Raw genomic sequence first — 15377 nt, forward strand, 5'->3', positions numbered from 1 at the left:
ATCCCAATTTAGGGGCAGTGGGGAGAGGGTGTCTTCTTGGAGTAGTTATAAATGTCTAATTTGAACAGATGCTCACTTTTAGCATTTTAAAATGAGTCTTCTTTTGTACAGAAAGATCTCCCTAAGGAAAATTTAGCTAACTGATGATGCTAGCTAATATTATTCCACTTTCTTGCATTCTTATGAATATTATACAGCCTCATTCGAGTTCCCAAGAGAAACAGAAGGGAGGGGACTACCCTTCTGCTTAGCCCTACCAGGCTCTCAGACATTGGCGAAAGGCTTCCTCCAAATAAGCTGTAACAAAGAAAGGAACAAAGAAAGGATACTTTTGTTTCAGAGCACTTGAAGATGATAGAACCATTACCATGCTGGAATGGTCTCTTTATCCATGACATCAGCACTACTGAGTCAATCCACTTAGGAGTAAATGAAGGGTGTTTCAGGCAGCCCAATCCAGAAGTTTCAGCCAGTAGAGTCAAATATTTTTATTGACCTCCTCGTGTTCAGACTCGGTGAAAATGTGGCAATCATATATTCCAACATGATTTAGTGGAAAGGGCATGGAACTGGGAGTCAAAGTGATCTAAGTTGGAGTTCCTGTTCTGCCACTGGCCTGCTTTATCTGAGGCAAGACACTTAACCTCTTTGACCCTCAATTGGCTCACCTATGAAGTGGGGATAAGATAACCTGGTTAACTCCAGGGCTTAGAGCAATGTATAAATGCGGTATCATTGGTGTCCAACCCCATCAGCTTCCACTGGTCTGCAATAAGAAAAGCCCAGGAGGAGGATAGTCAAAATAAAGGAACTTGGCTGCTGGCTCTTGAGGCTTAGCTTTATTGCTTTTTGATTCCTGGAATGCTAGGGAAATGATGTTCTCTTCCTTCTTTAATAGGGGAGAAGAAAAATACACAATTGATCATCAATAGATTTTCATTATTTTAGCTGGGCAGTAAAACTTGCCCAAGGAAAGATAAGTGGAAAGAAAAGATTTTTGAAGATTGACCTTGCCCCTGAGAGATGATCAAAGTCTCCTAGGCCCAGTTTCTAGAATTGCCTCTTCTGAGAATCTCCTCACTCACAAATACCAGTCTTGCATCTAAGTTAAATCCCAAAGTTTGGAGTTCTGGAACTGGTTTTTAAAAAAGGTTCCTAAGAAACCACCCCATTTGGGTTAATTTAATGCTAAATTTTAGGCCAATTAAGACTGTTTTATATGAAAAATTTCACCTGAAGATTTAAAAGCCCTGCATCAAAGTTCTTCAGACAGAGCTGCCTACTAAGTTCCAGGAGTGGTCAGAGTACCCCATGCCTCCAGCTTCAACCTTTAGACCATTTTCCTTGATTTGCTATGTGACCTAAAAGTCTCTACCCAATTTGGCTTCACCCAGAAGAAAAGATTTTGGCTTCTTTGTCTCACTTGAAGAGGGATCCTCTTTGTATCTCGCGTTGATATTTTCTGTAGCATTTAGCACATGTGTTGTATTCACTGATCTCGTGGTCACAGAATGCTTCTGCTGATAGCTGTTGCTGATGTCTTTGGGGGAAGATTGATAAAATTAAATTTTAGTAAATATTAATCCTTTTTAATTTAATTTATTTAAAACTTGAAATTGTTTTACCTTTAGAGGCAGTAGTAAAAAAATACATTCTTTCCTCAAATTATAAAAGGGACTAAACATATCCCCTTCAGAAACAAAACGGAACAAAATTGTAATTATAAGTTATGTTGCTAAATCCTGGAGCAGGTATTTAGCAGAGGACAGAGGACAATGATGTGATTAGAAAAACAAAGATGAGACAATTATCCCTGTCATGCTCTGTGTCCCTTTCATGTAGAGGCACAGCATGTTTTAAAAGATATATTTCCACTAAGCCTATATTGGAACTCGTATTCAGAGATGAGCAGTGTGGCCAAATGGAAAGAACACAGTCCTGGAAGTCAGAGGACCTGGATTCTAATCCCAGCTCCACCAGTAGGTTAACTTCTCTGTGCCTCAGTTTTCTGAACTGTAAAAATGGGGTGTCAGTACCTGTTCTCCCTCCTGCTTCGACTGTGAGTCCCACGTGGGACGGGAACTATCATGGACTTGATTAGCTTAGATCTACCCCCACATTTAGAACCATGCTTGATACAAAATAAGCACTTAACAGATACCATTATAATAGCAATAATAATCACTGGGTATGCTTCCTGTTCTTTTTTGATAAACCATAAAATCTTTCATATTCTTAAACTGTTGCTCTTCCTAAGATCCTTTTCTTCATTTTGAGGATAAATAGGCAGCAGGCGGCCCGGTGGCCTCCCTGTTTTGGGGATTCCGACCAGCCACCCGGAAGACAAACTGCAGGCCTTGCCCGCATTCCTTGGTTTCCCATCCTGCTCATCCCACTGTGGCGGCTTAGGGTGGGGCAGAAGCCTTATGAGCTTCAGGACTAGGACTGTTGAGGCTCTTGTGACTATTAGACTCTGAACAGCTTTGTCTGGCCAGTGAGGAGTCAGGAAATTGTTCCTCTGTGGCGGCTTAGGGTGGGGCAGAAGCCTTATGAGCTTCAGGACTAGGACTGTTGAGGCTCTTGTGACTATTAGACTCTGAACAGCCTTGTCTGGCCAGTGAGGAGTCAGGAAATTGTTCCTCTAACTCCTATTGCCATCATCCTCATCCCTGTCTTTTAAGGCTTTTCTGGTTTCCCCTTTTCTCAAGTGTTCTCTTTCTCCCCTCTTTATCAATAGATTAGGAGCCCCTTGAAGGCCAGGTACATGTCTAATTCTCATCTGAGTATTTCTTCCCAGAGTTTAGTACCGTGCTTTGCACACAGAAGGAATTCAATACGTATTATTATCGCAAAAACATACTTTTTTGTGTAAGATTTTTATTTCCCCTGAAGTTGTTGGGTAGGGATTGTCTCTATTTGTTGCCAAATTGTACTTTCTAAGCACTTAGTACAGTGCTCTGCACACAGTAAGCCCACAATAAATACAATTGAATGAATGAATGAAAGTTATTTTAGTTACCAGCCTGAAAGAAAATGTATATATTTTGCAAACTGATATACTTTTAAAAAAAAGTTTCTTTTTTTTTTAATAAAAACTTCATGCTGTGGAAGTCTAAAAGGGGGAAAAGGTGGAAAAGGGAGAAATAATTTAAAATGTAAGCTCATTAAGGGCAGGAATCAAATCTGTTAATTCCTCTTGTATTGTACTCTCCCAGAAGTTTAGAACTCTGCTCTGTGCATGGAAAGCACTTAATAAATACCACTGATGGATTCAGGGATAAAATCCTTACAGTGATTGTTAGGGCAGATACATCCTAGGAGTTGGAAGTGATTAGGGTCCAGCTGATAATATTCAGAAGAAGTGTCTTCTCTAATCCCTTCTCTCCACTTAAAAACTTAGATCAAGCAATTCTGAGGGGCAGGGACCTTGTCTAATTCTTAGCACTTAGTACAGTGTTCTGCACACAGTAAGTGCTTACTAAATACCATTACTATTATTTCTACTACTAAGTGCACAATGGGGGAATCAGTAATGAATCCCCAAATTCACTGGAGACTCTGGGGCCCCTTAGCATTCATTCGTTCAATCATAGTTACTGAGCACTTACTGTGTGCAGAGAACTGAACTAAATGTTGGGGAGAGTACAACAATAAACAGACACATTCCCTGCCCATCAATTTTGCTGTTAATCATTCCGATATTTCCATTATTATCCTCTCTACCACCAGGAGAGTGCAATTTAGGGAGTATGGATAGAAAATAGCTCCCCATTAAGCATATTTTCAGCTGCTTTTAGGCATTTTTTTTTTGTAGGCCCTAGATATTTAGGTAAGGAAACCAAAGAAGAATTTGGGTTAGTATTTACATCTCAAGTCCGTGATGTGTGTATGATAATCAAGCACTATTTGGCTCTGTTCATCTAGATTTCAAGCTAAGAAATACTTACTGTCCAGGTTGTTGAAAGATTTACTCCCTTTAACATGTGAACTTTTTGCCATAATGAATTCATTTTCTTCAGTTAAGGTTTCACTTTCATCTACTCCAAGATATATGATCCCTTGTGGAGCATAACAGTCACCTCCTACATGGAGTTACAAAGCATCATGTTAAACAGAAATGGCACAGTCCTATTTTGATGTAAGGCAAGGGCAACACTCCATTTCAGGGCGATTTCAGGGAGAAAGAGATTGGCTCATTCGAGCATGGGAAATTATTTCTTAATGGAGAAACTGAACTGACCCAACATGATATTTCAGGAAAATGGATTTTTTCAACTTGTCTGTTCTACTCTAGCAAGGGGAGATGTGATTCCGAAACAGATCATTAGTTGGGTCACCCGGCCGATTCTAGATACCAAACGAAGGAACTGCCAAGACTTAGCAGCAAGTAAAACCCGCCTGTGGCCATTCATGACCCATTCTCATCATTCAGTTTCATCTGGTATGGGCGGGAGAAGAAACAGCAGAAGTCTCTGATGTTAGTGCTGTAACTATAGGTGAAAAGAGTGAGGGCAAGAAGAAAGCAGGGAATAGTTGGGAAAGCATAACTACCATAAATCGGACCTGTCTTGCATCTTCCAGCTCTTTTGAGATCCGCTCTTTGATCTGAAATGCATGCACACTCCCCTGGGCCCCATCATGACCCAATCAAAATGCCCTTCTGCTTGGTTAATCCCAAATTTTAAAACTATTAACCTAAAACTCTATTGCTAAATTATGCCTGTTAATGAACTTATTCTAAATAATTTGAATGCTGAAATGGGAGTTCTCATGTTCCCTGTATCCACTCACCCATAATACTTAAATATAAATCAGAGTGAAAAAAATATTCGGGGGCAATGTATAAACTTGCTTCAGATATATTTTCTAGACACACATACTTAATAGGATTTAGTATAATCAGTAAATGACATTTGTTTTTTTCAAATTTCTATTCATGAATCTATTTTTTGAGGTCAACAGTAGAGTTGAAAAGCACTCATCATTTTAAAGATTGACTCAGTAAAATTAGTTGTGAGAGCAAAATAATCACAAATCATTTTCACTTCATTTATGTTCCAGAATCTATTAGATATACACTGTCAGGTTAAAAAAAAATCCAAAATGAATATTAAAAATCACCTCCGTTCTTGAAAGTAGTGAGTTCAGTCCTTAATTTTCCATTCAGGGATTCTTTAATCTCAACTTGCCTTTCAAATGCATTTAACTTCGAAGGAATGGTAAGACCATCACCTACAAAAGAAAAGCAACCTATGAATACCACCTCACCACTGTAAGGTTTTGAGAAAATGAACACCAGATGAAAGAGCAGAGAGTTTGGAATTAATTCTAATGAAGGTATCAATCAATCAACGGTATTTGTTGAGCGCTTACTCAGTGCAGAGCACCATACTAAGCGCCTGGGAGAATGTACTTAGGCAAAGTCAGTAGACAAGTTCCCTGTCTTAAGTTCGGAGATATAATTTACACTTTACGTAGGCAGCAGGGAAAATAGCGGAGAAAGGAGCAGTCGGGGAGACAGATGGCATTGGACTGCAAGCTCCTGGAGGGTAAGGATGGTGTCTACCAATTCCGATGTATTATACTCTCCCAAGCGTTTAGTACAATGTTCTGCACAAAGGAAACACTCAATAAATATCACTGATTGATGTTAGGAGCGTGACAAGAGGGAACCCTCCTGAGGCTGGGGATGTCCAAAGCAGCACTTTTTCACTGATATTGAAGGTTGCCCTGTACAGTGTATGGAACTAAAACCTCAATTATCATTGCTTGCAACAGTTGCAATACTAATTTAGAAAGGTGGACAATTGGCCTATCCCCTAGCTGACAAATAGTCCAGACAAATGGCTAAAATTGAAAATTTGCAATTAGCAACCGTAAATCCTTTGTAAATACAGTGAGAATTATTTTTGCTTCAGGAGCAGTTAGTTTAATTCAGTAAATGAAACTAAGAGGTTGTTTTTTGTTTTGAATGTTAGAAGCATTAAGTTCAAATATCAGTTACTTTTCCATAACTGCTTTGAAATTGTCATCTCTTCAAATTCTCCACCTTGTTGAAGGTGTTTTCATGGTTGGCAACTAGCAAGGCTACTTAGGTGTTATTGTGAAAAACAAAATGGGTTACAAGTATTTTATATAAAATTACATAATTATACTGCAATTATTTTATATAAATAGATAATTACACAATCGCATACACGATCCTTAATTATTTCCTGCAGTCTTTTTTTTTTTCCAATTATCATTTCTTGTTTGTTTAGGCAGCAAGGAGCAAAGAGAACAACCTTATTTCTTCTCCGTTACCTACCAGGAAACTACACTGCTGCCATCTACTGACCTCAAAGTCTAAAGAGAGTGGAGTAGGTCAGTGAGTGTTGAATTATATATTCAAGTCTTCCTAATAAATGAAGCTTCAGAAGTGGTTGTACTTTAAAATGTATTCTCTTCCTTTTATATCAGGTGGGGTTTTTTAAATGATATTTATTAAGCACTTACTATGTGCCAGGCATTTTACTAAGCAACGAGGTCTTCTGCCGTCGAGTCATTTCCCACCCAAAGCGACACCATGGACATATCTCTCTCAGAACGCCCCGCTCTCCATCTGAAATCGTTCTGGTAGTGGATCCATAGAGTTTTCTTGGAAAAATGCGGAAGTGGCTTTTCACTGATGCCTTCTGCGCAGTAAACTCGACTCTCCGCCCTCGACTCTCTCCCGTGCCGCTGCTGTGCAGCATAGGCGAGCTTTGACTTCAAGCAGATGGCCTTCCACTCGCTAGCCACTGCCCAAGCTAGGAATGGAATGGACAGGCCTCTGCTTGACTGTCCCTCCAGTAGCCGAGACTGGTAGAGGACTGGAAACTCTCCAGGTGTGATCCTGAGAGGGAAAGCCATTAGGTGGCTACAAGATAATCGGGTTGGACACAGTCATTCATTCTCCCACCTAGGCCTTGCAGTATTAATCCCCATTTTACTGATGAGGGAAGTGAGGCAAAGAGAATTTAAGTGACTTGTCCAAGGTCGCATAGCATGGTAGTATTATAATATCTGTTAAGAGTTTACTCTGTGCAGAGCGCAGTACTAAGCACTAGGAGAGAATACGGAGGTGGGCATTAGACACGGTCCCCATCCCTTTGGTGCTTCACAGTCTTAGGAACAGAAATACATTAGGAAAAATGTCCTATACGAATACGATTTCTCTTGAAGGGATTGTTTGTAAGTTAGAGTTATCCTTCTGATTTGGAGAAGACACCACTAACGGCGAAATTCACCTACGAGTGTGTGTAGGATCCATAGTCCTGTTCACACTAGCCACACAAAAGCGTTGCCTTTGTGGTGTTGAGATGCGTAATGTTTACGGTGGCTGGGTATATTTTCTCTTTTGCCTCCTCGTATCTCTTTCCATGCCATTTTTTTGTTACAGTGACTTTCGTATGGCTTCTTTTTAAACTTTTACTATCAAACACTATTCTTAGAACTGGAAGAGATACAAGTGAATTAGGTCAGACACCGTTCCAGTCCAGCATGGGGCTCGCAGTCTAAATAGGAGGGACAACAGGAGAACCGAGGCACAGAAAAGTTAAGCGACTCGCCCAAGATCACACGGCAAGCATTTGGCAGAGGTAGCTTTAGAACCCAGGTCCTCTGACTCTCAGGCCCATTATCTTTCCACTGGGCCCTGCTGCTTCTTGAAAATTTAGGTGAGAAGTGAATACATAGAAGGCCTTATCTGCACTTCAATGTAACTCTGCTTTAGAGGTGGGCACAGACCCCAAATTACTCTAACAAAATTGCTCAGAAAACTCAACTGAGGAAAGCGGTAGTCTAACTCTTTGAATGGGTCTGAGATCTCTCATTGATTGACACAGCTACTGTTAAACCAAATAAGACTGCTCCATTGGAATAAGACTGCTCCTATTAAGGTAAATGGAAGATCTCTTGGCATGTTGTAATATTAGTTACTACCTTTCAATTTCAGGCTATTGACACAGTTAACATCACTGATCTATTAGATCTAAGCAGATAAAGTAGGCCACAAGAGTCAGCTCTGTCTCTGGTTTCACTGTGACTTCACCATGATTCTACTTCTAAACCCATTGTGAGGAGCAGTGTTTTAATAATTGGCAATTGGCCATGGAAATTAGCAGATCACACATTGCTAAAGACAAAACACTCATGGTATACTCTGTTCAAGACATGTAGAAATCACTGTTTTCATGGAATCTATCAAACCTTCCTTGTAGAAGGGCACAATTTCATGCCTTTTTCAACAAATCAGTCAATGCTATTTATTGAGCTCTTTTAAGTGGCAGAGCACTGTGCTAAGGGCTTGGAAGAATACAATACAATCAAGTTGGTGGACATGATTCTGTGGCTTAGTGGAAAGAGCCCAGACTCGAGAGTCAGAGATCGTGGGTTCTAATCCTGGCTCTGCCACTTGTCAGCTGTGTGACTTCGGGCGAGTCATTTAACTTCTCTGTGCCTCAGTTGCCTCATCTATAAAATGGGGATTAAGACTGTGAGCCCCACTTGGAACAACTTGATAACCTTGTATCTCCCCCAGTGCTTGGCACATAGTGAGTGCTTAACAAATATCGTTATTATTATTATTATTGTTGTTAAAGGAACTTACAGTTTAGTGGGCGATAACAGGTATTAAAATAAATTACAGATAGAGAAAGCGGCAGAGTTAAAGTGCTGGCTTGGGTGGGGTATCAAAGTGCTTAAGGGTGAAGTGACACTGGAGTGTTTCTTGTTATTTTCCATGCTGAAGTACTATTATTTGGATCAGAATACCAATAGGACGGTCCCTAAAAAATGTTCTACCTCCAAGTACCTTTTCATTGTACTTTTAATCTTTCTTCGGGTAGATAATTAGCTTGACTGTCATCTTTGAAAAGTATTTGAAGGCAAGCGACTTCACTTTGCCGGTGACAGGGGTGTAAATTCAAAGGTTGGCTATTCATATGTAATCAGAACATTATAATCAGAACACTAGACATGACGTTAAATCCTGACTCTCTTGTTTGCAAAGCAGTCTTAGAAGCCATAGAGGAGAAAAGAGATAAAAGCTCCCTGTTTTTTACTGCTTGAAACAGGCCCATGCAGAAATTCTGAGCTGATAGTAGTTGGGAAGCAGCGTGGCTCAGTGGAAAGAACCTGGGCTTGGGAGTCAGAGGTCTTGGGTTCGAATCCCAACTCTGCCACTTAGCTGTGTGACTGTGGGCAAGTCACTTCACTTCTTGGTGCCTCAGTTACCTCATCTGTAAAATGGGGATGAAGACTGTGAGCCTCATGTGGGACAACCTGATTACCCTGTATCTACCCCAGTGCTTAGACCAGTGCTCTGCATATAGTAAGCGCTTAACAAGTACCAACATTATTATTATTATTATTCTCTGTGTAGTTGTTTCCATCTCTTAGTCAACTCCTTAAGGGTAAGAGTTGTATTTCCCAAGGGCTTACACTCTTCATGCAGAAAATGCTCAGTGAATGTTGCGAATGATGGACAGTTTAGCCGCACTGAGGGAGTGGACACAGCCTGCTGTGTTAATTACCTGCCTGCCTTGATGATATCAGCCATACTTCCTAGTCAATATTGTGGGTCCTCAAGAGTGGATTCTGGGCTTGGAAACCGGGTAGGATGCTCGCCACTGAGCTATTTCGTGCAGTGTTTAAATGTATTAATTGCAGATATTTGGGGAATCTAAATCATCATTCTCTTGAAACACTGGCATCTAAACATTTACCTTCTTGCAAATCAGTGCCAGTTTCCAAGGGTTTCACGAAGTCTTTTTCCACTACAAAAGTCACAGGTTTTCCTGAGACATCTGGAGGAGTATGGAATCTATAGTATTCACCTGATCTCCACAAAAGAAAAAAATAGAAAGAAAAAAGGTTAGTGCACTGATCAGGCAAATTTAAAAACCCACACCATATTTCCAAGATATTTACCGGATTTATAACACATTGCCTTTATTGCCTCTTCTTCTTCAATATCCTCCGAAGACCTCATCCATGAATTAGAAGAAACTGCAGGATGTAAATAATATTGTAACTGATGAGATAAATTACTCCACGCCCAAAGAGTCTGATAATTTCCGCTCCAAAGTAGAAACTCGCTGACTTTTATTAATGCAGTACTACACATGAACAATTTCTATATTAAAGAATCCTACATCATTCCGAAGAATTACCCGGAGAATAAACAAACAGTATATATTTTTAGCTCAGTTTTCCTTTGCACAAAATGATGCATGGGATTCCATCTATCCAAAGGAATAATTGCAATTAGGAGAATAGCTATATTAACCATTCTCCTTCTCTTCTTCCTCCTCTTCCTCCTCTTCATCTTCCTCATCCCCAAAATTGATAGTTATAACAAGTGGAGGGTGGATTGGTCTTGCCAGAATCTCTCGAGATTTCAAAGGTCCTTTGGTTTCAGTAGGGGAAAGAATTCCTTCCAGAGTTTCCTTTAAAGGTGGAATATCTACATAAAAAAATAAAAATCCAGTTCCTTTATTAAAATTTATATAAACTGACTTGATGAATTCAGAATTAGGACCAGATAGAGGTTTATTTCTATCTTTTCTATCAGGGTAATATTTATAGCAATGAACAGCCATATATCAAGAGTATTTTATTCTGTTAGACTGTACTCTCCTAAGCGCCGAGTACAGTGCCCTGCACGTGGTAAATGCTCAATAAATACCACTGATGATGTTAACATTTCCTAGAACAGCACCTTTCTCATCACCCAAGCAGCTATCATTCTGGTCCAAACTCTTCCACATGCCTCTCCACTCCTCCGAGACCACTACTGGTCACCCATTTCCTTCTAAACTCTCCTTCTGAGTGTACGTCACTCTAGACTCTTCCACATCTAATCCCTCGCTGATGCTATCCCTTCGGACGAGAACTCTTCCCTGTTTGATGAGGAGGAGGGGGATTTTGGTATTAGTTAAGTGCTTACTATGCACCGGACATTGTACTAAGCACTGGCGTAAAAACAAGGTTGGACACAGTCCCTGTCCCATCTGGGGCTCAAAGTCTCAATCTCCATTTTACAGATGAGTTAACTGAGGCACAGAGAAGTGAAGTGACTTGCCCAAGGTCACACAGCAAACAAGTGGCAGAGTCAGGTTTAGAACCCATGACTTTCCTGTGCTCTATCCACCAAGCCAGCTGCTTCTCTGTTTCTCCATTTCCCTGTTTCTGATCTCCCCAGCCACAGTCCTTGTCACCTACAAATACCTCCCAAATTCCATCGTCCTCTGGGACTTCTGACTTTAATTTCCAATGTTGCTAATCAATTTAGCCACCTTTAATACTTTGACATTTATATTCTCCATACCATTTGTATCTGTCTATTCACTCAATCAATATGTGAGAATATGAGCCCCATGTGGAACAGGGACTATGTCACACCTGATTAACTTATATTGACCTCAGTGCTTAGTACAGTGCTTGGCACAGAGTAAGTGCTTAAGTATTATTAGTATTATTAGTGATAAAAACAATTCTGATATTTCAGACTGACATTCATATTTCTGCTTATATCCTTTTCAAATTCTGTTTCCACATTTTTTATAAAAGTTTTTCAATCTATCTTTCCCATTAGAATATAATTCCTTGTGGTAGGGAAGGTGAGTTTCCCTCTGTTGTAATCTGCTATGCATTCAGTATGTGCTCAATAATGTGATGGATTGATTGATCGACAAGAAAGCTGATCTGTTCACTCTGATCACGTTGGCTGATCCTCCTTGTCTCTTCTACGGCACTAAAACGTCCGTGCTAGGATGCAGCAATCAAAAGTGCACGTAGTGTTCCAGATGTGGATGTACTCATTTTCTCTACTTGTCAGCCTTGCCTTTTATTTTCTATTCCCTTCCCTTGTCATTTTGTTGGCCCGTTTGGGCTACACATGGGACTGACAATTTGGAGTGAACCATCCACGAAGACTCTGAGGTGCCTTTCCTGAGTCCTGACCGATAGCTAAGAGCCTTTCATTTTGTATCCACAGTTAAATTTCTCTCTCCCTACCTGCATTCATTTGCACTTTCCTGCACTGAAGCTCAACTGAGGCTTTTCTACCTAATCAAGGGCATTTTATCTCCATCAGTAGAACAATTCACCACCCAGAAGAGCTTAATAGTATCTGTAAACTTGAAGATTTTACTATGCAATTCCTCTTCCAGGTCATTTATGAAAATATTGAACTAAACTAGTGGTAGAAATGATCCTTTTCCAGATCTACTATTTGCTCATCTCCATTCCCAGAAGTGACTATTTGCAATGCTGCCTTTAGTTTCCTGTATTTTGGTCGTTTTCTATCCTTTACAGAACATTTTCTCCAATCTCATGATTCTTCTTTCTTATTTTAGTCTCAGGTAAAGAAATTTATAAGGTCTTATGCAAGCCTAAATATACTATACTCATCGAATCTCCTCCGTCAATTCTAGACTCTAAGCCCGTTGTGGGCAGGGATTGTCTCTCTTTATTGCTGAATTGTACTTTCTAAGCACTTAGTACAGTGTTCTGCACACAGTAAGTGCTCAGTAAATATGATTGAATGAATTAATGAATATTGACTCCTTCAAAGAACTCCAGCAGATGAATGTGGCCTGATTTTGCCTTTACAGAAGTATTTTTCAGCTTAGAGGCTGCGGTTTTCTAAATTTTCACAGTTCCCAAACTTAATTATTGATTCTGCTGATTTGCAAGGTAGAAAATAAAGAGTCATGAGTGTATCAATCTGAGAGCTCTCTCTGGACTTTCTTTTAGAAGAGGATTACGGCTAGAGGATTTGCCAGCCATCTGATTTAGCAGCACAATACACTTTTGCCAGGACTTACAAAACTTCCTTCAGAACTCCTGGGTGAGTGCCGTAAGGTTCTGGTGAATCAATCTTCACATCTAGTTTCTCGATTTTGTTTTAAAAATATCCTATGTGGTTAAGACAATCTGTTCCAGTTCTCTGATCGGTGGGTGATGAAAAGTAATTTGATGTGAGGAACTGAGCATCTTTCTCAAGTGAACTCGTGGACTCTCTCGGCTGTCTCATTTTCAATTAGTCAATCGATCAATCATATTTTTTGAGTACTCACTGTGTGCAGAACACTGTACTAAGCACTTGGGAGAATCTGATATAACAGTTATACAGAGTTTCATCCTCGAGATCATGCTCATGACTGAAAGCCACTGATTATCTGGCTACCTGGTTTTTGTACACTTATGAGCTCTGTTGGCTTTGCAAAATGCTCTTGAAACTCCTTTTTAGAGTGCCTGCTTGCCCATTCACCTGCCTTTCTGGTCCCTGTGGGCTTTCTGATGCTCTCACCCAGGCAGCTGGTGATTTCAATTGTAGTCATCTGGATCTCCTCCTCCACAGGCTATATCTAGGTACCAAACAACTCCCAGCCAGCAATTGATATAGACCTGAGATGAGGTGAAGGAACAAGAGGCTAGGAAGAACATATTCCATCTCTAGAGGCCCAGATGTGCTTTCTTTGTGTGTATCTAAATCATTTGCCCATATCCTAACACATCATAATTCTTTATGTGTGTCTTGGCCTCCTACCCTGAAAAACGAGCCAAGAAAAATAAGATTTAAAGAGCCTCAGAGACTGAAAGAAAATAGAACAATAGGGGTAAATTTTGACCTCCTGACTTTCATCCTTAGTTTCTATATCAATCAATGATATTCACTGAGCCCTTACTTTGTGCAAAGCAGTGTTCTAAGAGCTTTAGAGAGTACAATAGAGTTCATAGAAACTATCCCTGTCCAAGAGGAGTTTACAATATAGCCGGAGAGACACACACTAAAATGAATTTCTGGTAGGGAAAACAACAAAATATAAGGATACTTATGTAAGCGCTTGGGGATTGGGGGTGGAGTGAGTATCAAACTATTTAAGGGTATGGACTCGTGGCTAGGTGATGCTACAAGGAGGACGAATGGAACAGGGAAACGAGATGTTATTTTAAAGGGTTCCTGGAGGTGATATGATTTTAGTAGAGAAGCAGGTGGCCTAGTGAGCCTGGGTTTGGGACTCAGAGGACCTGGGTCCTAATCTTGGCTCTGTCACCTGTCTGCTGTGTGACCTTGGACAAATCACTTAGAAGTTAAGTTAGAAGTTCTGTGCCTTGGTTTCCTCATCCCCAAAATGGTGATTCAATACCTGTTCTCCCTCCTACTTAGACTGTGAGCCCCACATGGGACCTGATTATCTTGAATTTACCTACCGAGTGTGCTTATTGCAGTTTGGCACACACTAAGCACTTAACAAAAATGGCAAATTATTATTATTATTACTTATGTTTTGAAAATGGAGATGGCGGTGGTCTGTCAGATATAAACGGGTAGGGACTTCCAAGCAGGAGGGGGGATGTGAGCAAGAGATGAAGCAGAATCACAGTAAATAATTTGATATTAGAGGAGCGAAGTCTATGTGCTTGGTTGCAGTGAGAAGGAAATTTAGGATTTAGGATGAATTTACCCAAATATACTGCTTTCTGTTTCCATTTCTTTTCTATTTTCTATTTCAAAAATAGATTCTTACTCTGAAGGATTGATTTTAAAATTACTAGCTGTGCCAAGCATGTCACCCATTAGAAGCCTATTGTCTTTTACATAGATATTTTAGCCACAAATAACAGCAACGTGTTTTACCTTTAAGCTTAGACAACTTTTGAATACATTATATTTGTATCATATAGTAGCCAGAACCTTATCCTGAAGAGATGTTTTGTGATATTCATACTGATCATCTACAGCTGTGTTTTTGAAAATTGTAATGATTTAAACATTTAAATTATGTTTCTAGTTAACGATTTGAACTTTTCAAACCAATTAATCGGTAGTATTTAGTAAGCACAAAGTCTGTGTAGATAATAATAATCTTGGTATTTGTTAAGCGCTTACTATGTGCAGAGCACTGTTCTAAGCGCTGGGGTACATACAGGGTAATCAGCTTGTCCCACATGAGGCTCACAGTCTTAATCCCCATTTTACAGATGAGGGAACTGAGGCACAGAGAAGTTAAGTGACTTGCCCAAAGTCACACAGCTGCCAAGTGGCAGAGCTGGGATAGCACTGTACGAAGTGCTTGCGAGAGTCTTGTCTTCTGCGGTCTAGTCATTTCTGACCCATAACAACGCCACAGAAACATCTCTCCCAGAACGCCCCACTCTCCATCTGCAGTCATTCTGGTAGTGGATCCTTAGCGTATAATAGAGTTTATTAGACATGATCCCTGGTCAAAAGGAGTTTACAAACTACCAGGGAAAAGTCAGTAAGTAAATTACAGGTGGGATGCTTGTTTTGGGCAGGGAAATGTGTCTGTTTATTGTTATTTTGTACTCTCCCAAGCACTTAGTAC

The 15377-nt window shown here is 40.1% G+C and overlaps 1 protein-coding gene, 1 long non-coding RNA gene and 1 other non-coding gene across 7 annotated transcripts in view; 1 reads left to right on the plus strand and 2 right to left on the minus strand.

The window, feature by feature from the left end:
• LOC103170786 overlaps nucleotides 1-15377 on the plus strand; it is a 168839-nt gene that overhangs the window by 143628 nt on the left and 9834 nt on the right. Inside the window, exons 3-4 of one of the 2 annotated variants that reach the window (XR_003764303.1) lie at nucleotides 6261-6363; nucleotides 12781-12874. This is a non-coding gene — a long non-coding RNA (uncharacterized LOC103170786). The remainder of the gene's footprint in view (nucleotides 1-6260; nucleotides 6364-12780; nucleotides 12875-15377) is intronic. The other variant, XR_486400.2, reaches the window with a different exon arrangement.
• Nucleotides 1-15377, minus strand: part of C14H12orf50 (chromosome 14 C12orf50 homolog) — a 32016-nt gene that overhangs the window by 6176 nt on the left and 10463 nt on the right. For all 4 annotated transcript variants that reach the window (XM_007670085.3, XM_029078833.2, XM_007670084.2 and 1 more), the window contains 6 exons: nucleotides 10310-10486; nucleotides 9952-10029; nucleotides 9747-9857; nucleotides 5122-5232; nucleotides 3948-4082; nucleotides 1424-1540 (listed from right to left, as the gene is read on the minus strand). In XM_007670085.3, the coding sequence (XP_007668275.1) occupies nucleotides 1424-1540; nucleotides 3948-4082; nucleotides 5122-5232; nucleotides 9747-9857; nucleotides 9952-10029; nucleotides 10310-10486 (729 nt within the window). The remainder of the gene's footprint in view (nucleotides 1-1423; nucleotides 1541-3947; nucleotides 4083-5121; nucleotides 5233-9746; nucleotides 9858-9951; nucleotides 10030-10309; nucleotides 10487-15377) is intronic.
• Nucleotides 6747-6884, minus strand: LOC114816744. The gene has a single exon (XR_003764553.1). It is a non-coding gene; the product is annotated as a small nucleolar RNA SNORA7 (small nucleolar RNA).

The sequence above is a fragment of the Ornithorhynchus anatinus genome, chromosome 14 (genome assembly GCF_004115215.2).
Source record: "Ornithorhynchus anatinus isolate Pmale09 chromosome 14, mOrnAna1.pri.v4, whole genome shotgun sequence".
Classification (NCBI taxonomy): Eukaryota; Metazoa; Chordata; class Mammalia; order Monotremata; family Ornithorhynchidae; genus Ornithorhynchus; species Ornithorhynchus anatinus.